The sequence below is a fragment of the Asparagus officinalis genome, chromosome 5, assembly GCF_001876935.1.
Source record: "Asparagus officinalis chromosome 5, Aspof.V1, whole genome shotgun sequence".
Lineage (NCBI taxonomy): Eukaryota > Viridiplantae > Streptophyta > Magnoliopsida > Asparagales > Asparagaceae > Asparagus > Asparagus officinalis.
This window is the reverse complement of record NC_033798.1, coordinates 14,844,762-14,870,590: the sequence shown is the minus strand read 5'-3', so window position 1 is coordinate 14,870,590 and position 25,829 is coordinate 14,844,762. Positions and strand designations below refer to the sequence as shown.

The 25,829-nt window shown below is 36.4% G+C and overlaps 1 protein-coding gene across 2 annotated transcripts; it reads left to right on the top strand.

Moving 5' to 3' along the window:
* LOC109843986 (protein DEHYDRATION-INDUCED 19 homolog 5-like) lies at positions 129 to 25,829 on the top strand. Of its 2 annotated transcripts, none has more exons than XM_020412994.1 (5): positions 129 to 415; positions 17,483 to 17,598; positions 20,949 to 21,026; positions 21,109 to 21,350; positions 25,468 to 25,829. In XM_020412994.1, exons 1-5 carry the CDS (start codon positions 376 to 378, stop codon positions 25,568 to 25,570), a joined length of 579 nt encoding a protein of 192 aa, XP_020268583.1. In that variant the 5' UTR covers positions 129 to 375; the 3' UTR covers positions 25,571 to 25,829. The 2 variants fall into 2 exon arrangements, with proteins under 2 accessions (XP_020268583.1, XP_020268582.1); XM_020412993.1 differs by having other exon boundaries at positions 130 to 421.

The window sequence follows — 25,829 nt, the reverse complement described above, 5'->3', positions numbered from 1 at the left end:
AACCTTTAAAAGTCTCGACTTTACAGTTCGGCGGGGCGTCGGAGAACCACTATAACTCGACTTTTTGGCCACAAACTCGACTTTTGATTCCTCGAAAGGAATAAAAACTCGACTTCTATCCCCCCCAGAAAAGCGTGAGGCGGTGAATGACAAAGGACGACACAGTAAAGTCCACTTACTACGTCCAGTTGTCTCGATCCTCTCTAACTCAAGTTTGGGAGGCCGACGAAAACCGCAATACCTTCATTTGTTCTTCTCTCTCTCTCTCTCTCTCTCTCTCTCTCTCTCTCTCTTCCTTTTCTCCCCCATTTTCTTCAGTGGGAGGTGAGAATAAAGAGGCCATGGAGGTTTGGGACCTGCAGTATCCACGCAGAAATGCAGCTAACTTCGCTTTCGTCGAACTCTTACCCAGCAGGTCAAGGTCTGCCAACGCTTCTTTCTCCTGTTACAGCGTTTATTTTGTTCGCGCGTTTTAATTATCTGCTGAATTGCTGCGATTCTTGATCCTAATATATAGTTGAAGCCTTGTGATTGAGTTAGTTAATAGACGAGTATGTAGGATGAGTACGCAGACACATAGTATGTATATAGGATGGTCATTCCTTATTTGGCTCATTCCTTTTTTTTTTCAGGTAAAGGATGGGGCCAAGTTTAATTGCAATAACTTAAGCGAACAAACAGAAATTACTGAATTATGCGTGCTTAGTTCTTATACTTTATGTTTATCTATATATCTACCGGTTCAAACTCGATTTTGGTCTCCTTCCATATTTCACAAGAAGAGGGTAATACCAGGCTCCGTTTGACAGCTTCACGGATAATCTCATTGCCTTCACCAGCAAGATCATGTCCCTTACACATGCTTAATTTTTAGCTGTCCGATTAGCTATCGCACCCGATGCATTTTCTAAGGGCGTCCTAAAGTTCCTCTACCAAACTGTCGTAAGGAATAATCTCCGAAGATTTAAGTTCGGGCAGGCATATGCCAAATATTAATACCTTCTGAAGCCACGGGAATAACATCTGGCGTAGAAACCCAATCTTGAGTGAAAAATATCGATACTTCAGTCTTTTTCAAATATAATCATCACGTAGTAAATAAAAAAAAACCTGAAGTCATCTCACGTTCCCCTACCAATTTACCTGCTACTATACCAAAGTGAATATGATCTTCACTAGACGTACATGATGCTTTAGCTAGTAAACGAAAATGAAAACCATGATTTTCTATCTATCAAAATTGCATGCATTGCACGGTGGATGTGAAGAAGTAGGCCATTGTCGCAGCAATAACGAGCCAAATTGGTATTTTCGGTAAATCCTACATTTAAATAGTTATGCATCACGATGGGAACTTCCAGTCCTCTAGCAAATACTGTTGGATTGAGACGAGGTGGGGGCTGAAGAATTACAGGAAAACAGTAAAGAAAACTGCCAGGCAGACTGGCGGTCGACCGCGAACGTGCACAAAGGGTACCAGGATTCGAAACTGCTGGCGGTCGACCGCCACGGTCGACCGCGGATGACTGTAAGTGTTTTTGCTCTCGGGACTGAGATTTGGTCGACCGCCGTGGTCGACCGTGAGACCTGCGCGGTCGACCGTCGATGATCTGGGCTGGGCCTTTCGGTTTTTGACCCGTTTCGTTTCTGAGTTGTATATAACTCAGAACCTGATTGTTTAGGGTTGATGCAAGGACGAATTTGAGCAGCCTTGAAGAGAGAATTGTTGCATCCAATTGTGGGAGAGTTGTGAGAGATCAAGAGCTTTGTTTTAGGATTTGATCTGAGAGATTTGTAACTCTACTTGTATTCTCTGATTTCTAATAGTAAGAACTCCCCCCTCCTTGCCCCGTGGACGTAGGCAACTTGTTGAACCACGTAAAATTGTTTGTTCTTGCTGTGGTTGTGTTTGCATATTAGTTGTGGTTAGATCGAGTTATTGTTCATGTTGCTCAAGAAAGCTTCCGCCGCGCACAACAGGGGCTACATGGGCTCTTGGGCGCGTGATGAAAACCACGTGAAAAGAACTCTTGTGAATGCAAAAGAGCTCGTGGGGGCCACGCAGGGTGAAAACCGCGTGAAAAGAAGCCATGTGAAGAGATTTCGTGTGGCTAGGCCCACTCGATTAATTTCGGCATCTCAGCTATATATATAGCTGAGATTCGTAACCTAGGTTTCGGTGCAATTGAGCAGGGGAAATCATTGGCGCCTGCAGAGAGCAGGTGCCCGGAGAAAAGAAGAAAAACGCAGACGCGTGTAAGTGCAAGGGGAGAACGCAGAGCCGCCGCCGACTTATGAGAGGAGTTTTGTGCAGTCTCTTGTGCCGATTTTGAGAGAAGAATTGAGAGATTAGATTGAGGGTTTATTTGTGAGATTTTGAGTGATTGTATTCCCTCTAATAGTAGATCTCCCCCCTCCTTGCCCCGTGGACGTAGGCAATTTGCCGAACCACGTAAAACTTGTGTGATTGCTGTTTGTGGTCATTGTAATAGTTTATTAGGGTCCCTCGACAAGTCAGTCCTAGAACTGATGAGAGGAAGAGCTGATATCTCACTTTGTTGAGATATTCGCTTCAGATTCTTGTTTCCTTGGTAAGACGGAAATTCTTATTGATCTTTCTCTCTCATTGTGCACCAAAAACTCTGCTGAAATTATGCTGCGCATAACAAATACACCCCTTTTGATCATCTCTTCACGTTTACTGGTAGTTGCATTCAGGTAATTAACGACCATTGATTTCACCTGTTTCGGCTTGTGCTTAAAAAAATTGCTTGAGCACAAAATAAGAAATGGTCTCGCCAAGCATAAAAGGTTGTGAGTTCATGTTTTCATCATCCTTGGTAAGATCAAGCTCACCACGTAGATATTCATAAACTACTCTTCCATAGTTTTTTGCAGATAATTCTGATTTTAGTTTAATAGTATATCACAATAGGGGACAACCATAATTGTTTAATTTATCTCTTTCAACTTGGATACCATGAGGTGGGCCTTGGAAAGTTTTTGGAATAAGCAGGGGGACTGCACATAATTTCTTGAATTTTTCTACTTAGAGTTAATTTAGTTGATATTAAACTTGTATATATTTCCTACACATTTAAATTTATAGTCTATATTAAATTTGAGTTTGAGAAAGTTGAAGAAGAAGAAGAAGGGTGTAAAAAACAATAAATTTAAGAGGTCAGGTGGCTAAAGAAATTTTTCATATAGTTCTCGCAGGAAAAAATGAACAGTGATGAGTTTTTTACCTAATCGCCATTTTTACGCACTTTAAATACCAAAAAGACATTGTCGGAACGTTTTTAAATACCAAAGTGGTAAATAGGAACTGTTTCAAATACCAATCTTGTAATTTAGTCATATGCCATGTGAGGTCGAGTCATCTTTATGTAAATAAGCTCCCAACCAGTCGTCGTCATTGACCATGATCATAAAACGAGCTGTCTAAGGTGAATTTTGAGAGCTAACATTTTAGACCCATGGGTTTAAAAATGGGATGATAGCCAGGTAGACCTGTCTCTGGTTGTAATTCTAATTCATATTTCTGTTGAGAGACATAAATATCATCCTTAGCGCAGTCTATATTCAAGGAAAGTAATGCAGAGGATTCAAATAGTTTGGTCAAAAATTGAGAGGCAAAGTGTCATTTGACACTATCAATGCACTGAATCACTTCTTGATCTTCCCTATCAATCTTGAATCCCTGTGAGTGGACAACCTTGTCGAATTAGCAAACCAGGGTATGCATGGAACTGGGACACGAGTTTAACGGAAATCCCAATTCAGGCCCATCCTTTATTAGGTTGAAGGCAACATAGGCGGCTACAGCGAACGTCAAAGTGGTGCCGGAGCTCATTGCTCACTAACACTCACTTTTGCTAGCAATGGCACGTTCAGTTTAATTTCCTAAGTAATAGGTAAAAATCTGGTCCACGAGATGCGAAATCCTTACAAGCTAAAATAGTCTGGGTTGCCTGCTGGCTACTTCCGTGAAAGAGATTTACTAATCTTTTGATCATCACATTAGTCTTAGTGTTCTAGGCAGGTAAGAGATTCCCTTTTGAACTCTTAACACCGGAAGCGATGTGATTTCTCAATATATAGATCAGGTTCCTCCTCGATCTTTAGCCACAAATCCACATATGTTGTGTTCGCTAAATATTATTAGGAGAGTGAGCATAAATAGGAGGAAATAGCACAAGGGAGGATGTGAAGAGGCTAGCCATGCTATGATTTGTTCATACCAGCATCAGCAGGGAGTAGGAGCATAAAAGAAAGAGGACAAAATTGAGAATTTGAATCATGTTCCTTCTCTGTGCATAATCAAAACAATGTCAGTCTTTCCTTTAAAACATCCACTCGTAGAGCATATTTTACATCGAAGGGATGTGAGAAAAGGTTGATTAATTTCATGAATTACAATAAGACTGCCAACGACACTCCATTATTGGTTCCACGTTCCTGGCCAAGGAAATGATTAGAAATAGAAAGCCTTTTAACAAAATCTAGTAGGCTAAGTAGCAAGATAAATCCACATTTTTGACACTTGCTTTATATTTACACGATAGAAGAATAGCCCACCAGAACTTTTGTACTATTGAAATACATTTGGACCGTCATTCTCAATTTAGTTACATTAGACATCTCATCTATTGCTATTAACATAATCTTGATATTTAGTATAACCTTGGCAATGTTGAGATATGTCTTATATCTATTTAGATTCCTCTGGTGAGTCGCTTGGCCAAGTTTGTGCTAGGATTTCTTGTCATAACACTATATAGGTTTCTCTTATATGAGAGGACCTCTTGAGGTTTTAGATAGAATATGAGATCGTGGCTATGTACGTCCATGTGAGCTTGAGATGAGAGATTAGTCAACCTTTTTGTAATTTTGTTCCTCATATATAGTGAATTTCTTGTACTTGTTGCCCATGGATATGAGACAAACATGATCTACTGAACCAAATAAATCTCATGTGTTCTTCTTCTTCCTTGTGACTGTGACCATCCTATGAGCCCGTGTTTGATATGTAGGCTGTGGAGATGGAATATAGGATTGTCAATCCTAAACAACCGGTATTAGAGCCCATGCTGATGAATTTGGGGCGAGTTCGCAAGATAGAGGCTATGGCCATGCAAAATTGAAGATTATCTCTATAAGAATCACAAAGAACAAGAAAGGCAAAGTCTCTATACGGAGCTAGTTAAGCTCTAATGGATTAGATTTGGATCTCCGCTGAGTTTAGACAGCCTGTGGGAAAATCAACAAGATCACCGATAGATGATACTGGCAGCATCATGTGGTGAGTGCAGTTGAAGCCGCAATGTCGCATGAGTTTCTTAGAGAGGCAAGAGCTTTTCAAGCCTGTTCGCGTGAAGGGAAAGAAGAGCACCAGAGAAAAGCCATTGAGGAGGCCAGACATCGTGGTGTTCGGACCTATCAGCTGGAGCCTAAAGCCCATGGTAGATCATGAGATTTTTCTCACGTGGAGTTTCTCTTGTGTGAAATGTTAGAGAATGAAAGACATGAATAGTGTAGATCCGGTACCAAGGATCTGGTGTTTGCTATTTGTGTGTTCGGTATTCTATGTAGGAAAACTAATGCCCAATAGCGTAGGGTCCCAGCGAATAGTAGAGCGAAAGTAATAAAATAAACACACTGATTTACGTGGAAAACCATTAAAATAAACTTGGGGTAAAAACCACAGGAAATGATAGAAGAATCTATTATGAGAAAAAACTTTAGAGTTACAATATTTTTTTACAAGGAGAAACTCTTTTTATTTTTTTCTCTCACTCTTCTATATGTGAAGTTGTTGTTTCTGGGATATGTTTTCCTAAAGAGTTTTGTGCCTATTTATAAGCAGCTGAAAAACACTAATCCTAATTTTATAATATTTTTTCTTTCTTCTTTGCGTGCAACTCTTCTTTCGTGCATTTAATTTGGAGCCCGTCACCTTTTTTATTTTCCCAAAATTACGGCTGACAATCTTTCACTTAAAGATTTGATTGAGTATTAATGATATCTTTATACCATTCTTTCTATCTTGTCATCTTTATGTTGCTCACTTTTCGAAAGACCATAAGAGGATTGATGTCAAAAATCTGATAGGTTATCTTTAGTGTGAATTTTCTGCATATCTACGGTTCATTCTTCTACTTTTTCATGAACGAAGTAGTACTAAACTGGAATGTGTTTTGTCTTTAAATAAAAAGTTGGATTTCTTGCTAAATATAAAGCACTCTAGCTGTCACAAAATAGAGAAATATTCTTTTGTTCATGCCTGAGTTCCTCCAATATCATTCTCAATCATATTGCCTCTTTACTAGCTTGTGTAGCTGCAACATATTCTACTTTTGTTATTGATGTAGCCACAACTGACTGTAGTTTTAAAATCCAGCTTACATCTTCGCTAACAAGTACAAACACATAGCCTGTAGTGGATTTGTTATTATCATGATCACCTGCATAATCGGAATCAACATATCCATTGACAATAAAATCTGATCCCTCATAACATAATGCAATATTTGAAGTTTGCTTAATATATCTTAGGACCTCTTTACAGCATTCCAATGCTCTTTATGAGGATTCACCATGTATCGACTAATCATTCCCACTGTTTGTGTAATATCTGGTCTTGTACAAATCATAGCGAATATTAGACTTCCCACTGCTAATCCATATGATATTCGAGACATCTCCATCATTTCTTTTTCATTGCTAGGACTCATAGTGGAGGATAACTTTAAATTAACAGAAAGTGGGGTAAAAATTAACTTATAATCTTGCATATTGAAGCGTCGCAAGATTTTCTTCAAATAATTTTTCTGAGAAAGTCAAATCTTCCTATTAATTCTATCTCGGTAAATTTACATCACTAGAATCTTATTTGTAGATTCTAAATTCTTCATTTAAAATTTTTTATTTAACTATGCCTATAATTCTTTGATACGATCTTTGTTGGGGCCTGCAATCAACTTGTCATCAACAAAAAATAATAAAATAACAAAGTTATTTTTATCAAACCTCTTAAAATATGCACAAGGGTCTGAGTTAAATCTGTTATATTCAAGGCTCGTGATAAATAAATCAAATCTCTTGTACCAACACCTCGTCTGTTTTAGACCGTACATAGATTTGTTTAACCTGCAAACCAAGTTCTCTTTTTCTTTTTCTTTTTCTTTTTCTTTAAAACCTTCTGGTTAGAGCATAAAAATTTCTTCTTCAAGATCTCCATGAAGAAAAACTATTTTCACATCTAACTGCTTTAGATGTAAGTTAAATATAGCACTTATAGTAAGAACTATTCGAACTGTTGTAAGTCGAACTACAGGAGAACATATTTTATTAAAGTCAATACCTTCTTTCTGAGCATATCCTTTTACCATCAATCTAGCATGATGTCACTCCACTTGATCATCGTCATTTCGCTTGATCTTAAGACCCATTTATTTTCAATGGTCTTTCTTCCTTTTGGTAGTGACACAAATATCCAAGTCTTATTCTTATGGAGAGCTTCAATTTCTTCATGTATTACTGCTATCTACAAAGATGCGTCTATTGTATTTATAGCTTTATAGAAAGTTGATGGCTCTTCATGCTCTGTTAGAAGACAATATGCAATATTACTCTCTGTAATATACTCCGAGTACTAAGTCAGTGGTCTTTTCTGACGAGTTGACCTTTAAACTTTAGGAGCTCAGACTTGACTGGTTCTATACATCATACTCCGGTGTTGCTTCAGAAGAATTTGGATCATTTTCTACCTGAACAACTACAGTCTGTGAGCTCTTTCTTGAATAGCTTTTTTCTCTTCACTTTGTAGTTGGTTCTCTACAAAGATAACATCTCTGCTGACTATAACCTTAAAGGTAGTGGGATCCTACAAGCGATATCCCTTTACTCTGTCAGCATACCCAAGAATATGTATTTTCTGGATTGTGAAATCACCTTTGTAATTTCTTGGGTATTGTGCATTATGTACACTAGACTTCTAAATATATGGAGGTTGGAATAATCAACTGACTTGTCGGTGCACATCTCCATCAGTGTTTTTAACTATATTGCGGTTGATGGAGATCGATTTACCACATAACATACAGTTTTTACTGCTTTCGTCCAAAAAACTTTATTCAGATTTACAGTTGTCAACATTACTCTTATTTTTTCTAACATAGTTCTGTTCATTCGCTCCACTACCTCTATTTTATTGAGGAGTGTATGCAGTACTGAATTATCTTTTGATGCCTTCTTATTTGCAGAATGTAAGAAATTCACCGTCTGTGTATTCTCCTCTATTATTTAACCTCAAACACTTAATCTTCTTTTCATATTCAAGCTTGACTCACGCTTTGTAAGCTTTAAAGACTGAGAACACATTCACCTTCTTCTTGAAAGGGTACACCCAATATCTCCTAGAATAATCATTAATAGAGGACACAAAGTAGTTTGTCATACATTAGAATTGATCAGTTCCAGAATAGTCTTGTTTCTAAAACTCTATGTTAAACTTCAGCCAATGCTACTTTCTTGTAACACAATGCTTGTAGAAGGGAAGAGCTATTAATTTGAGCCCAGGAAGCAACTTCTGATCAGAGAGAATCTTCAAGTCTCGTTCTGATATGTGGCCTAGTTTACGGTGTCACATCATGATTTGTTCTTCTCCATGGCTAGTTGATGCCACACATAAATAAGCTTCCTGCAGGGTTTCTCCCTTCAGCATGTATAGATTTGCAGCAGTATTTTCTCTATTTATCACAATAAGTGCCCCTCTAACAATTTTTATGATCTAATTTTCTATATGTGTCTTGCTCCGAGCTCATCCAATTGTCCTAAAGATAATAAATTCTTCTTCAAACCTTTCACATATCACACAACTTGAATGGTGCGTATTGTACCATCAAACATTTTGATTTTGATAGTGTCAATACCAAAAATTTTTAAGGCACGATCATTGCTCATAAATACAGATCCCTCTGAGATAGGTTCATATTTGTGAAACTATTCTCGCCGAGAGGTTATGTGCCAGGAGGCTGCTGAATCTAGAAACCAGATATCAGTAAACCTCTTTCTGCCTTCATCAATAATGGTTGCTCCACTGTATAAAATTTCACCATCGTTTGATGTGCTTATAACGTATCCTTAAGATGTTGATGGCTCTGAAAATTTTTTATCACCACTCTTCTTATTATGCTAACACTCCAATTTCACGTGCCCCCTTTTACCATAGTTGTAGCATTTGCTATTCTTTTTACTTCTTAATTTTGATCTACCATGGGTACGACTCCCACTACAGTCACGTTCTGTTGATCTTCCTCTCATCATCGATAAGGCCTTCGCTTGTTGCAAACTTGTCTGCCTGCTTTCCTTATTCTTGCGCTAATTTTCTTCCTTAGAATGGCTGCTGCAACATCATCGAAGACTCGATAGTCCATAAGGACGTTATTTGTTAGATTGATGATGATCTGATCATACGAATCATGTAGACTTTAAAATAGAAGCTCTGCACGTTCATTCACACCGATTGTATGCCCTAACATTATGAGTTGAGGGAATAGTGTGCTTAGGGTGTTGATGTGATCGGTCATCGATGTAGATTCCACCATCCTCAGAGTGTAAAGTCTCATTTTTAAGAAGATTTTGTTACGCAAGGATTTAGCTTCATATAGCTTTGTTAGAGTATCCAAGATCTTCTTTGCTGTTTTCTTCTCTTCTATGCTTGACAGTACCCCGTCTGTTAATGCCAGATGGAGATTAGCAATAGCATTTCCATCCATCTCGTTCTACTTCTTATCATCTGTGTTGTCTTCCAGCCTTGCACCGATGGCCACGAGAAAATTATATTTTCTCAAAATAGCTTTTATCTTTAACTTTTACAGTGAGAAATTACTCCCGTTGAATTTCTCAATCTCGAACTTCACCGTCATTGCTTCTACCATGAACAATAACTTCTACTATTTCACGTAAATAGTAACCGTACTTATAAATAGTAATTGTACCCATAAATAGTAATAGTACATATGAATAATATTGTACTCATGATTAGTGCTAAGTGTCTTCAAATGGTAAATGATAATCTAACTTATTTTTTGATATGAATGATTTACTTTTAGTGGAAGTCACAGAACATACAATAAGCAGATACACGCACCCTAAGTCAGGCTCTGATACCACTTGTAGAAAAAACAGGGTCTAATAGAACAGGGCCTCAGCGAATAGTAGAGCGAATGTAATAAAATGAATACACAGATTTATGTAATCACATAAATAAATTTATGGTAAAAACCACGGGCAAAGATAGAATAATACACTATGAGGAAAAACTTTAGAGTTACAATCTCTCTTTACAAGGAGAAACTCTCTTTATTTTTTCTATCACTCTTCTATACGTGGAGTTGTTGTTTCTGGGTTATGTTTTTCCTAAAATATTTTGGGCATATTTATAGACAGCTGAAAAATACTATTCCTAATTTTATAATATTTTTTCTTTCTTCTTTCGATGCAGCTCTTCTTTCGGTGCATTTAATTTAGGGCCCACCATCTTTTTTATTTTTTTTATAATTGCTACTGACATTCTAGATCTAGATTGGATGGTCCGGATTATTCATTAGATTGTCCGATATTTCCCCAATATTTGCAATCAGATATGAATTTGGCCATCTAATATGTTTTCGATATCCAATATTTAAAACCTTGACTGAAACTACATTTGGAGCTTCCTTCTCAATTTATTTGCATGAGACATCTCAACTATTGCTATTAGTATAACCTTGGCAATGTTGAGATATGTCTCATATCTCTTTAGTATCATCTGTTCGGTCACTTGGCCAAGTTTGTGTAGGATTTCTTATCATAGTAACATGTATGTTTCTCTTATGTGAGAGGACCTTTTGAGGTTTTAGATAGAATATGAGACCGTGGCTATGTGTTGTTATTTGACATGGATTTCTAGCAACTTCTCCCATTAAATTTCTCCATTTTGTATTTTGCAGAAGATATCTTGAAACCCACTAGAATAATACTAGCTCTGATACCAGTTTGTTGGAGCCAAGGTCTACACAAACATAAAAGATATCTATACAAAGTGAATAATAACACAGTACTATGAAATTACAGTAAAGACAGAGAACAACACATAAGGATTTAACGTGATTTGGTCAGTATGACCTTCGTCCACCGACGAGAACAACAGAGAACTTACTAATCACAAAAGAGAAGATTATAAAGGAGATTACTCTCTAACCACACCAAAGAATCACACAAAGAAAGAGATTAACTCTTTCTATGTCTCTCTCTCTCTCTCTTTCTTCTCTCGAACTATTCTCTCTGCCCGATGTCTTTCATCCTTCACCATTCATCTCCATTTATTGCCTTTCAATTTTAATATCAAATTGCTACTAATAGTTGGTGTAATAGGGAGTTAGGTGTAGGGAGCTAGGTAAGTTTTAACTTCTTATACAAAGTTAAATAACAACAGTATTGTCAGAACACTGAGCTATGTTAGACATATACTAGAGTTAAAGAATAACCTCATTTCTTTAGGCACCCTTGACACAAATGATTTTTAAGTTTTCGGGTGAAGGTAGAGTTTTGAGAGTTAGCTAAGGCTCTCTTATTGTTATGAAAGGAAAAAAAGGTAAATAACCTCTATATTCTTGAAGACAATACATTGATAGTTGATGCGGCACTGTCATCCTCAGAGGATTCAGATTCGACACTACACATCTGTGACATATGCGGTTAGGACATGTGAGTGAGAGAGGACTAGACATATTGAGCAAATAAGGTCTGCTTTGTGGTCAGAAAACTATCAAGCTAGACTTTTGTGAGCATTGTGTTTGCGGCAAACACCACAGAGTCTTCTTTAGTACCGGTGTCCATAGAACTAATGGTACTTTATATTCTATCTATTTAGATATTTAGGGTCCCTTTTAGGTTCCATCGAAAGGTAGAGCTCGTTTTCTGTTAACATTGATTGATGATTATTTCAGAGAAGTTTGTGTGTCTTCGTTGAAGCATAAGAGTGATGTGTTTACAACCTTCAAGTAATGAAAGGTTATGATTGAGAAGTAAACATGGAAGAAAGTGAAGCATCTCAGAAGCAACAATGGAATTGAGTTTTGTTCGACAGAGTTTGACCAGTTTTGCAAGAATGAAGGTATTGTGCGTCATCATATAATTCAGCATAAACCACAATAAAATAGAGTTGTAGAAGGAATGAACAGAACTCTTTTAGAGAGAGCATGGTGTATGCTCTCTAATTCTAGTTTGTCAAAATACTTTTGGGCTGAGGCAGTCAATACAGCTTGCTATTCAAACCAGTTGATATTGTGTAAGGTTCAACTTCAGATACTGATACACCGCAAGAGCAGCAGTATAATATTACCACCATGAGAATAAAAATGCAGATCCGACCTCCTTAATGCTATGTAGACACGCTTTCTTACGCTTTGAGTATAGCAGAATCGATTGAGATTCTAGAACCTTCTACCTATAAGAAGGCTATTAGTGGCAATGAGGCTGCAGATTGGACTGTTGTGATGACTGAAGAGATGGAGTCTCTTCATAAGAACCATATATGGGAGTTAGTGAAGCCACCAAGGAGACAAAAGATTTTTGGCTGTAAAATGAATGTTCCAGAAGAAAGAAGAAACTTCGGATACAAATTTTGTAAGATACAAGGCACACTTAGTAACTAAAAGCTATACAGTCAGACCGAAGATGTGGACTTTAATGAAGTATTCTCTCCAGTTATAAAACACACCTCAATCTGCATGTTGCTTGTCATGGTTGCTCATTTTAATTTGGAGCTTGAGCAACTTGATGTGAAGATGGTTTTTTTACATGGAGAGCTTGAGGAGCAGATCTTTATCCATCAGCCAGTGGGGCTCATTATTGAATGTAAAGAAGATCATGTGTGCAGGTTGAAAAAATCTCTTTATAGGATGAAACACTCTCCAAAACAATGGTATTTGAGATTTGATACTTTCATATTTGAGTATGGTTACTCTAGAAGTAAATATGATAGTTGTGTTTATCATAAAAAGCTTAATGATGGTTCTTTTGTATGTTGACGACATATTGATTGTAGCTAAAGACATGTCAAATTAATGAGTTAAAATCTCAACTTAAACATGAGTTTGAGATGAAAGACTTGGGAGTAGCAAAGAAGATTTTGGGGATGGTGATCCATAGGAATAGACGAGAAGAAAATTTATTTCTATTCAGGAGAAATACATCAAGAATGTGTTGGAAAGATTTGGCATGCTTGATGCCAAGCCTATGTGAAGACTTCATATGCTACTTATTTTTGTCTTTCAGCAGATTTGTTACCTCAGACTGAAGAAGAAGAGCAGTACATGTCTTATATTCCTTATGTCAGTACAGTTAGAAGCATTATGTATGCTATGGTCTACACACTTTCAGATATTTCATATGCAGTCAGTGTTGTGATTCGGTATATGGATAAGTCTGGAAAGGTCCATTGGTAGGTTATGAAATGGATAGTTATTTGAGAGGATCTCCTAATATTGATTTATATTATGACAGGAACACAAATTCAAATTTCAGAATACTTGTCTATTACGATCCAAATTATGCAGGCGATTTGGATAAAAGACAATATTTAACATGTTATGTATTCACTTTTCAAGTAGTGTTATTAGTTAGAAGGCGACTCTACAGTCGACAGTTGCTTTGTCTACCACAGAGGCAGAGTATATGGCAGTGATAGAAACACCGAAAGAAATCATTTGGTTAAGAGGGTTAAGAGGTTTAATTAAAGATCCCGTCTTACACCAATGTGTTACTACGGAATTTTGTAACAGTCAAAGTGCTATACATTTGATAAAACATCAGATATATTATAAAAGAACCAAACATATAGATGTCAGGTATCATTTTATCAGATAAATTAAAGTTATTAAGAGATATGATGACGAAGACCATATTTTCACGCAAGTTCAAGCATTGTCTCGATTTGCTTGGAGTTTAACAAAGTGGAGGTTAAACTCGTAAGAGGCTTTTGGCGAGACAGCAAGATTGAAGAGAAGATCTTTATATTCAAATTTAAGGTAGAGATTTCTTATTATTTGACTTTGTATAAAAAGCCAAAACTCACCTACCTCCCTACACCTAACTCCCTATTACACCAACCATTAGCAGTAATTTTATATTAAAATTGAAAGGCTATAAATGAAGATGAATAGTGAAGGGTGAAAGACATCGGGTAGAGAGAAGAGTTAGTGAGAAGAGAGAGAGAGATAGAAAGAGTTAATCTCTTTCTTTGTGTGATTCTTTAGTGTGGTTAGAGAGTGATCTCTTTTGTAATCTTCTCTTTTGTGATTAGTAAAATTCTCTGTTGTTCTCACCCATGGACGTTGGTCATACTGACCGAACCATGTTAAATCATTGTGTGTTGTTCTCTGTCTCTACTGTGATTACATAGTATTATGTTATTATCTACTTTGTATAGATAATTTTTATGTCTGTGAAGCCCCTCGCTGTAACACTATGTACGTCCATGAGAGGTCGAGAGATAAGAGATTAACCAATCTTTTGTAATCTTGTCCCTCATAATTGGTGGATTTCTCATACTTGTCGGCCATGGATGTAGGGCAAACATGATCGTACGAGCCAAATAAATCTCATGTGTTCTTCTTCTTGCTTGTGTCTGTGGCCATCTTATGAGCTCGTGTTTGATCTGTGGGTTGTGAAGATGGAATATGGGATATTCAATCCTAAAGAACTGGTATCAGAGTCCACGCTGATGAATTTGGGGTGAGTCGCAAGATGGAGGCTATGGCCATGCAAAATTAAAGATTGTCTCTATAAGAGTCACAAAGAAGAAGAAAATCCAAAGTCTCTATGCAGAGCTAGTTAAGCTCTAATAGATCAGATTTGGATCTGCGATGAGTTTAGACAGCTAGTGGGAAAATCAACAAGATCACCGATAAACAATACTGGCAGCATCATGTGGTGAACACAGTCAAAACCGTGATGTCGCATGAGTTTCTTAGCGAGGCAAGAGTTTTTCAAGCATGTTTGCATGAAAGAAAAGAAGAGCGCAGGAGAAAAGCCAGTGAGAAGGCTGGACATCGTGGTGATTCGGACCTATCAGGTGGAGCCTAAAGCCCATGGCAGATCATGAGATTTTTCTCACGTGGAGTTTCTCTTGTGTGAAATGCTAGAGAATGAAAGACATGAATAGTGTAGATCCGATGTCAATGATCTGGTGTTTGCTAGTTGTGTGTTTAGTGTTCTAGATCCAGATTGGATGGTCCAGATTATTCATTGGATTGTCCAGATTGTTTATTAGAAGATTAGTGGATCATAAGCCGATTGAGGCAATTCAGAAGTTGAACTTCATTTTTTTCTTAATGTTTAGGACATATCGGGGGAAATGGATTACGTAGACTCCATCATTTGGAGCTAGTTTCAAACCATCAGATGTTAAATGACTGGAAGATTGATGGATAATGCCGATAATTTTAATTAAGCATGCATATATATCTCATGGTTGGACGCTTGTTACTTCTAGACACTATTTGGCACATGACATACATCATTAAGTCACTTCAGAGTTGGTCATAGTGTATAGATATAGGTGTAGTGTGATGTGCAAAATGATCCCAAAGTTTTGACCAAGATGGAGCATGGTGTGATTACTGTAGTCCGGGTGTGACATGTTGAGCGATCAGTGATACTTGTTAAGAAGCGAACGATGATCATACTTGTACAAATTCTATCCAAAAAAAGTTTTGATCGGGCATATATGGTGTTTGTCTGAGAAGTAGAAGGTGAGAATATCAAAGTATCTCCTAGTTTTGTGAAGCACGAAAAACTGGTTTACCTACAGATGGTGTATGGTGTCCGGAGATGTGGCCTATGGTTTTCTACGCTAGGTTGAGATATATCCACATAGGTGCGGCTCAAATATGAGCCATGGTGGAGATTAACGAGATGTTTCTCATATCTGTTTAGCATTAAGTGGGTTTGTACCTCGGTTGGCCTTTGGGCCAAGTTAGTGTTAGGTTTCTTGTCATAACACTATGAACGTATCCTTAGAGCATCTCCAACCCAAAAACCCAAAATAGTATAGTTTTTATACTAAATTAGTGTAGTTTTTACACCAAATCACTATTTCATCTCAAACCCATTACACCAAATTTTACACCAAAAAGAATATTCCTTTTATGATTCTTATCTTCTAAAATTTTATCTATTTAAAATATTTAACAAATTATATATTATATAATTATATAATACATTACATATAATTAATTATAATAATATATTTTATGAATAAAATACAAATATAAAAATAATGCTTAATCAAGTTAAAATATTACTTTCATAAATTTATGTGCTAATTTATGTGTAATTTTTTGATTATAATACGACGTAAATTTATTATTATAAAATATATTATTAAAATATTACTTTATGTTGTATTATTATTTATTATAAAAATAATATAAATTTATTATGAATTAGCACATATATTTTATGAATATTTTATGAATTAGCACATAAATTTATTATTATAGAAAATAATAATACAACATAAATTATTGTGTAATAAAAGGGATATTTTATGAATTATGTTCTAAGTTATATTGTATTATTATTTTTATCTAAATAATTAAAAAATTAAAATGCTAAAAAAAAACAAAAAAAAAAAAATTCTGTTGCGCCAAAGCGACAGTGCTACGCCACATCTGGCACAACACTGTAGCAGTTATCAAAATAGCGTGAGTTTTAGAGTTGGGTTGGAGGGATAAAATCGTATCAAATTGGGTTTTCGCGTCAAATAGCATCTCCGTTGGAGATGCTCTTATGTGAGAGACCTTTGATGAGATTGGTGCTTTGGATTAAATGTAAGATGGTGGCTATGTATGTTCTTTTGAAGTTGAGAGATCAAAGAGATTAGTGATTTCTCTTGTAATCTTGTCCATTATACATAATGGGTTTCTCGTATTATTGCTCCGTCGATGTAGGTGAAACTTGGTAGACCTAAACATATCAATCTTGTGTGTTCCTCTTACTTGCTTATCATTGTTACTATCTTGTGAGCTTGATATTTGATCTCTGGGTTGCGAAGAGAGGAATATGAGATCGTCAATCCCAAACTGGCAATACTCCAATTGATTCATTTCTGGTTTCATCAGTAAAAGAATGGCCATTCTTATACATAACTACTATAATTAATGCTTATAATTGGAAACATTAATTGATATTAGTGATATTTTACATATTCCAGTTTCTGAAAACTTCAGTTCTTGTTCTTGGGGCATAGATCTCCACCAAGGAAGTTGCTATATTTTACATCATCTGATGGCCCACTTTGAGAGATCAAACCCAAAACTTTTTTCACATTAAATTTTCTTTACTCTCGCTGTTTCATTTTATTTTGCCTTCGAGTCATGTTTTACTTTATGTAACTGAATCGCAATTTTTTTTGTCTTGAATGATTCAGATGACGGTGGTGGTACATGGGACTACTTCCCATGCCCTTATTGCTATGTTGAAATTGAAGTACCCGTTCTCAGTACTCATCTGCTAGAGGAACACTGCTTTGATATAAAAAATTCGGTATAAAAACATTTACCACTCTTACTGCATCATTCTCCTAAAATTTGAGATTTTTAAGCATAGACTTGGTAACTAACTTAATTCTTGTTTCTGCACAATATTATTTGTTTACTGAAAATTATTTTTTGTGGATTCAGAAAAGAATTTATTAGTTATTTGTCCACGTAAAACATTTGAATTTGCTGGGTACAAAAGGTCCCAAAGGTTGTTTGGTTCATTTCTTTGTAGATTTGCAGCCTATGCATATCTTTATAGGCATGTCTAATTGTATATGGACAACACACCTCCTAAAATCATTTGAAGAGGACATATCTATTTTAACAAAGCCAGTAATTATCACAACATTGCCAAATGTTATGCAAATGGCTACAAATTTATAAGTGGTTCTGTTATGAAAGTTGGATATATTAGGAGAAGATACAATTTGAAAGTGGTTCATATTTATTCTCTTCATCAACCCTTTTTAATATGTGAAAAATTACTCATTTTTAAAGATTTGTATTCAATTGTACGTATTCTACGTGCAAATATTGTAACAGTGTGAGATATTCGTTGAACTATTTCTCCCTATATTTGTGTAAAGCCATGAACCGTGCAAATTATTGGTTAACAGGTAGTTTCATGGTTCTTATTAGTGTTAGTGGAGAATAAATCAAATGAATAAATCAGAAATATAAATTTAAAACCTTCTTTTGGTATTAATTGAGGAGCGACTATCTTCACACTTGCGTAAGAACAATGCATGTAAAGTTATTTTTGTCTAGCTAGTTTAAGTGTTTAAACTAGGACTACATTTTCTCAATTATTGTAATTTCACTTAATGAGTGACACGTGCAGCGCTACACATGGTATCTGATATAATTTTCGTTACATGTTCTAGAATCTAGATAGTAGATATCTCCCCTATGCTATTTCCTGAGCACTTTGCTTTTTTCACTTGTGATATTTCATCATGATGACAGACACATTTTTGTCTTTCTTACATCATTCATGTGCTTCTACCTCATACATTATCTACCACAACTGGATACACTACAGGCAGCGGTTAATGAATGACATGTTAATGAGGCCGATACGATCTGACAATCATTCAATCTAGATGTAGATGGAAGTTTTACTTACCATAGAGAGTGTGAGCTTTACCTTCATACCTTGACAATATTATAGTAGGACCTATGCTGTTGTAATCGGCAGAAAGTTTTATGTTTCGGCAAATGTTCTCTCTGGATGCATCTTGACATTAAGGCGTCGTTGAAGGCTTGGACCATGTTTGGAATCTGAAACTATGTTGTGGAGTTGAGGGAAAGCTTTTATTTGTTTGTCAGATGTTCTTTTCAAATGCATCTTCTATTTACATTTCCCTATATTATGTATTCATCATGCAAGTTTCAACGTATTTGGCTTTGTTCTCTGCTGCTTCTCTAGGAAATCTCTGGCTGGGGCAACCTCTGCATAATTCTTCAGGCAAACTCTGCATAGTTTCTATTGTGTCCACCTTCTAAGTTTTAATTTCGGAATCTTTGTTCCTTTTAACTTTTTACTGCTTTGCACTTCTCTTTTATTTTTCCTCCTATTCTCACTCCGTCCTTGTATGTCTCTCTTTCCGCTATTTCTTTTACCTTGCCATATTTCTGCATTTTCTCCAAGGTATTACTCATTTCTTTCTTAGATTTGTTTTTTTTTTCACTTAAAAACGTAGAATTTCTTTTCTGGGGGACCATCTTCTATTAGATATTGTCTCCTGTTTTCTTCACTTTGTTGTGTCTTAGTACACACATGCTTTAACCTTTCAACTTGATTTTTCACCTTTTTTTCTCAGAAGACGGCATATATGTCCCATTATCTTCAGGGCATATTTGTAATAATATAAGATGGCATATCCGTCCAGATAATGTTATGTTGAGGATGTTTGTTGTAGGTAATCCTATTCAAGGGGTGTATTGTCTGTTCTAACCCGCATGGAAATAAAATTTTCTTATCCCAAACCTTATTCATTCCCCCTCATCGATCCTCTCTGTGAAGTGGGTGTTAACACTGTGCATCAGGACAGTTCTTTTTATTCATAGAACAAACGGACCAAGTGACTTTGACTAGATAACTGTCTGCGCGAAGCCCAAGGATCTCTATAGGAGCTTTGTAGAGAATGCTAAATGGAAAAAAAAAACCCATAGCAGTAATTACTCAAGTAAAACACTTTACGAATGGAAACTGGTAGCCGTATGTTGATCTCACAAACAAAGAAGGACTTTGATTTGTTGAAACCAAGACTCCTTTTCAAAACTCAAAGGACCCTTCAACCTTCCAGTTCCTAAGCAAGGCCTTCCATTTGCTGAATCGAAGGACCTTGCTTTGTTCAAATTAAAATGATCCTTTCTGTCCCAAATAGAGGAACTAGTACTTGATAATCTGCAGAACCTTCAAAAGGACTACGATCGCTTATGAGATATTTGGTCAACATTCAAGTTGGATTCTAAATATACTTTGGGGGACTCAATTGCAGGTTCATAGAAACGGATGAAGGGCGGGTCAGGCCTTTGACAGATGCTAAATTAAAAGAATGGGAGGCAGGTATAATAAACATCATAAGTGTGTCAGAATGAGCACACACGCACACATAGATATGTAAGTATAGATATATTGGGGTATATTGAAGGCAGTTGATAAGGTGGGTTTTCATCCAGGATTAGACTTCGAGCTAGCATTTTGTTGCATGCACTACAAGTTGATCAATCAGAGTTCCTTTAGCGCAGAGCATGCAGCTGTCTAAAGAATAAGCCTTCTGAGTTTCATTCCATGGGTATGGAACCCATGAGCTTAAATTTATCGATCAATAGGAACACCTTTGGCAATAGTTCTCTCACTGTTTTAAAGAATTCTGCAGCAGTGAGCCCAGGCAGGTTCTTTGTTTATTGGCAGGTGAAGGACTTCAATATTCAACTCACCTCACGAAAGAGGCTTGTACAACATTTCAGTTTTGTTGAGTGGAGAACATCGGAGTGACATAATATTTAACTTCCCATTTGACTAGATAAGCTTGAAGTTATAGTTCAGCTCTTCCAATATAGAAGAATCTACCAAGAAATAAAATTCTCCTTGTTAATTTCTGAACTATCGTTCCTGTTTTCTACTGCACTAAGGATGAAGACGAGATGCTAAGCATATGCTATTGCATGAGCATGTAAAATATTATTGTATTTTTGTTTCTTTTCTTTCATCCATCTTAGCTGCTGGTGATCATGTGGTCACCCATGCCTATATCATTCTTTTACCTCATCATTACATAACTTGCATTGTGCATAGCAACATATTCACTTGCGTACTCAAAAATTTCCCCATTTTGCTATTATCAGGTATGCCCTCTTTGCGCAGCCAATCCAGCAAAAGATATGATTGAGCACATGACGGTGCAGCATGCATACTTTCTGAAGGTACAACTGTTGCTTACAGAATAGGACTTTGTAGCGAAAAAAGATTGTGGAAATTGCTTTTTCAAGCATTTGTTTTTTGCAGCGTACGAAATCTCGTAGAGCAAATTTATGGTGTGGTAACCCAGAATCTGTTGGAAAGGAACCATATGGACACAATTGTTTCGATAGAGGTCCAACCGAAAAAAGGGGAAGTTTATCCGATTCTGTTTCAGGTCCACTACTCTCGTCATTTGTCTACAACTTATCTTTTACAGATAGCAAAAATCACCGAGAAGACAATTCTGATGCTGCAGAATTAGATCCTTCATCCCTCCATGAGCAGAGGTATGTTCTGGTTGATTTTTAGCTGTTCTTTTGCAGTTTACTACCTTTAGAACTCATGGTACATGTTTCTCATTATCCTTACATAGTTATATCCTTGCACAACCATATAGCAGGAATTCGCTAGTTTTCTTTAAATTTTTAGTGTTTAATGCGTGCAAAATTTTAGGCCTATCTTTTGATCTTCATGTTGGTTTATCCTTCATTATTTACATCCCACTCATTGATAATTGGCATCTCTTGTTTAGCCTGTAAATTCCTTTCCCTTTTTTGTTTCTAGCTTTAACTATGGTATTGAAGGATTTTAAATAAATATTATATTTAATTTAATTCGGGGTTATGAGAAGGATTTTGAAGGGTTATAAATTATTTCATACTTAAAATAAATTTCATAAATTTCTATAAGGCTTATTATATTGGTACTGTTTTTATTAAGGGAAAATTGCTTTTAATCCCTTCCTAGCTTTCAACCATGTGTTAACCCTCTCACAGTTATCTAACCCTCACCACTATCGACACAATTTAGATTTGTAACCCCATAATTCTCAAATGCATCACTTCCAGAATCATTTGGAGTCGATTACAACACAGCAAAATGAAATATCTTATGTATTAATTATATCACCAAAATCCTTTGGATATATCTTAGTAATTGGTTTCTTCAGCAGGTATCGTTCTTGATTATTCTTAAGATTTATGTTATGTATGTGTTAGTCGTTCATATAATGTTGTAGTGGTTCCATCTTCAAAACTTTGTACCCTTTGTTTTCCCAATAAAATTCCTATTTTCTCCGAGCAACAAGAAAAAAAAAATCATTAGGTAATGACCAAAATTGAAATTAAAATCACCAAATTGTCAAGCCCATATTCTTTTGTAATAATGTAGTGTATATATATGTAACTACTAATAAAATTTAAGCAAACTCTCGATTGCCTCTTACTATTAACTAAACTAAAATACTTGAGCTTGAATCCTGATCAAGCTCCTTGCAGGCATGTTTCAGCATAATCTGTAACTAAGATCTACACACTTGTTCTTCCATCTTAACACTTGATATGTACTGATTACGGTCGTAAATGCACCACACCAAAGCAATATTTAAAAAAAAATTGCAATTCAAGATCTTTTCACGTCCTTCTCCATCATTGAGAACTCATTGTAGTTCTTTATCACAAATTCCAATAAATTCCTTACAGAGCATGGCATCCCAAATTTTCGCATTATTAACAAGTTCAGGACTTTACCACGTTCCTAAAAAGTTCCCAAATTTTACTCAGATCAGTCTGAGTCATAACATGTGAGAAAGAGAACAACTTATAGACGGCTATACCACAATCCTAATTAAAAGACATAATACATTATAAATTCTGAATCATTATAAGCATAGGACTTTACTCAGATCCTCACGATGTGCAAAATTCCCTTCTGCACACCACGTGATTTCTGAAACATCATAAATTAAATTCTTCTGTTCACCCTACATTCTGTACCTCTAAGGGCAACCAGTGCCTGGAAAATAAAAGCAATGGCATAAGTCTACCAAAATCAGTAATCACTCATGGAAATAATTTTGTAGAAAAGAACCGCAATGAAAAGGGCAGTAACTTCAATTCTTGTGTTCATCCTCCATTTGATATCTCTAAGCGCATTCAGACTGATAAATAAAACCAATTGTTGGGGAATTTCAGTCTCCCCGTCTACCACGATATGCGCAACTCGGAAGCCAACCTCAATCAATAAGATAGAACAACCATAACCAAGAAAAAGAACACCAAGATTTACGTGGTTCGATCGACCAACTTCGACCTACGTCCACGAGCAACAATACGAGAAATTCACTATGTATCAGGGAGAACTACAAGAGGAACCACTCAACTCTCGTCTCTCAATCTCTCAACCTCACATACATAATCAACTCTTATATTCTCTCCAAAGCCCACCCCTTGTAATCTTTTGCACGGATAAAGACTACGAAAACCCCTCTCTCTCTCATCTACTACATCTCTACATCTCTACTTCATATATATAGGGAAACAAAAACCCTATCTCTAACCTAACTTCCTAATTAGAATAGGATTCAAACTCCTAATCATGATAAAACTCAAACTCCTAATCATGATAGAACCCAAACTCCTAATCATGATAGAACTCTAACCCTATCTAATTCTCATGAAGTTACACAAAGAATCAAAGATAAAATCCCAACAATCTTCACCTTGGATTTAATTCCCAAACTCCCTTGAAGATATATCATCATCGTCTTGAAACTTTGCCTCTCTCTCTAGAGTCTTCTATTTCTTTCGCACTTCAAATCAGAATACCTGCACTCCCAATTAGATGCCTTCATGATCCTCACTATCTTCTGCTTCGCCGTGATACCTTCACCTCTCTTGTTGTCCTTGTGCTCCGCCTGCATCGCTCGTCTCAAATCATATCGGTGCACCTCTCCTACTCTACACTACGAGCTAGTTGCCTTTATCTCCTCCATTATTTGGCTTGGACTGAATATGAGCGCTCACTATCTTCAAGTCCAACGCCACCATCTTCATCTCCATGTGTGTCACTCGGTCATGCCCGCTTGCAAGCTCCACCTAATCTGGCACTGTCCTCCACAAGTATACACACCAACCAACTCCTGCTCCTTATCGTAGAGTTTAAATTTGATTAAACCAATGCCAAAAACAAATTCAGCACGTCGAAAAACCCTAAAAACGACTCCTGGATCACCGAAATCCGCCTCCAAATCCTCAATCGGCTAACAAATCAATTTGGACCATCGGATCCCCATGTGAACAGTGCCCGCCGCACTACAGTGTTCTGCTACAGTAACCTTTCACTTTTTTTCATCTTGATTCTTGTAACGCCGATTTTTAATCTTGCACGACGTCGTCTTCTATCTTGTGAACTCTCTTCCGGATCCATCACCATCGCTCTGATACCACTTGTTGGGGAATTTTAGTCTCCCCGCCTACCACGATATGCGTAACTTGGAAGCCAACCCCAATCAATAAGATAGAACAACCACAATCAAGAAAAAGAACACCGAGATTTACGTTGTTCGATCGACCAACTTCGACCTACGTCCACGGGCAACAATACGAGAAATTCACTATGTATCAGGGAGAACTAAAAGAGGAACCACTCAACTCTCGTCTCTCAATCTCTCAACCTCACATACATAATCAACTCTCATATTCTCTCCAAAGCTCACTCCTTATAATCTTTTGCACGGATAAAGACTACGAAAACCCCTCTCTCTCTCATCTACTACATCTCTATTTTTTCTTCATCGTTTTTCCTCCACCAATAGAAGAATATATATAGGAAAACCAAAACCCTATCTCTAGCCTAACTTCCTAATTAGAATAGGATTCAAACTCCTAATCATGATAAAACTCAAACTCCTAATCATGATAGAACTCAATCTTCTAATCATGATAGAACTCTAACACTATCTAATTCTCATGAAGTTACACAAAGAATCAAAGACAAAATCCCAACACCAATGACATAAGTCCACCAAAATCAATAACCAACCATGACCAATGATTCTGTAGAAAGTAGGATCTCCTTTATAAGGGGGAAAAACCAGCAGTTAAAGGCAGCTAAAAAGCAAAAGAACCACCATGAACAGAACAATAACTTTATGGTTAACAAAACCTAATCTGTATATTAAAAAAGCCACAATATGAGTTCATAAAAATCACGTAAATGAAAAATAAAACATTAAATATAAAGTATTGTATAGTTGCCATTATGATCAGAAAAGAGAAGAAATATAGAGAATTAAGAAAAATATTACCTTTTTCCATGAGTGCTGGGCAAAACGAGTTTCGCTAATGGAGAAGCTATGGAGGTGAAGAGGAAGAAGGAGAGATCCAAAGAAACATTAATAGTTGGATTGAGATTCAACAAAGAAAAGCAAAGAAAAACTTACAATGTCAAATTTTATGATAGTGGGTGGGTATATATGTATGTTTGTATTAATTATTATGATTATTACCACTACTAGAAAGATGGATATCCTTGATATGAACGAAGCGAACTCTAATTTTGTTTTCATTTTGTCTATGTTTTTATTTATATTTTTTGAGCTTGATTACCTGCTTGTTTTTGCAGCCTTGATATGTCCCTATCCAACCAGGTCTTGGAGAAAGATTATGAACTAAGAAGCCAGATGGCATTCTTTGCACAACTGATGATTCTGTCAACAATTTTCTAAGTTCTACTTCTCAGCAAATGCCCACTTGCGTCATTCTTGAAGAATTTCATCATGGATTGTTTCACTGAATAGCCCGGCTCAGTCAGCTATTTCACACAGCTCAGTTGTAAAACATTATTTCCATGGAATATATTTCCCTTATATATATTTCAGGCATCATATCTCTTAGAGTTTGTAATATTAACTGCAACAAGACACAATTTATGCATTGATGACAGTGTGTTGGGAACCATTGCATGCTATTTTGCCAGTATACGAA

Coding starts and splice junctions, on each gene's coding strand:
- LOC109843986 (XM_020412993.1), top strand. CDS start 376: ATGCAGCTAACTTCGCTTTCGTCGAACTCTTACCCAGCAGGTCAAG. Junction 422..17,482: donor CTCTTACCCAGCAGGTCAAG/GTCTGCCAACGC, acceptor TGAATGATTCAG/ATGACGGTGGTGGTACATGG. Junction 21,351..25,467: donor TCATCCCTCCATGAGCAGAG/GTATGTTCTGGT, acceptor TTGTTTTTGCAG/CCTTGATATGTCCCTATCCA.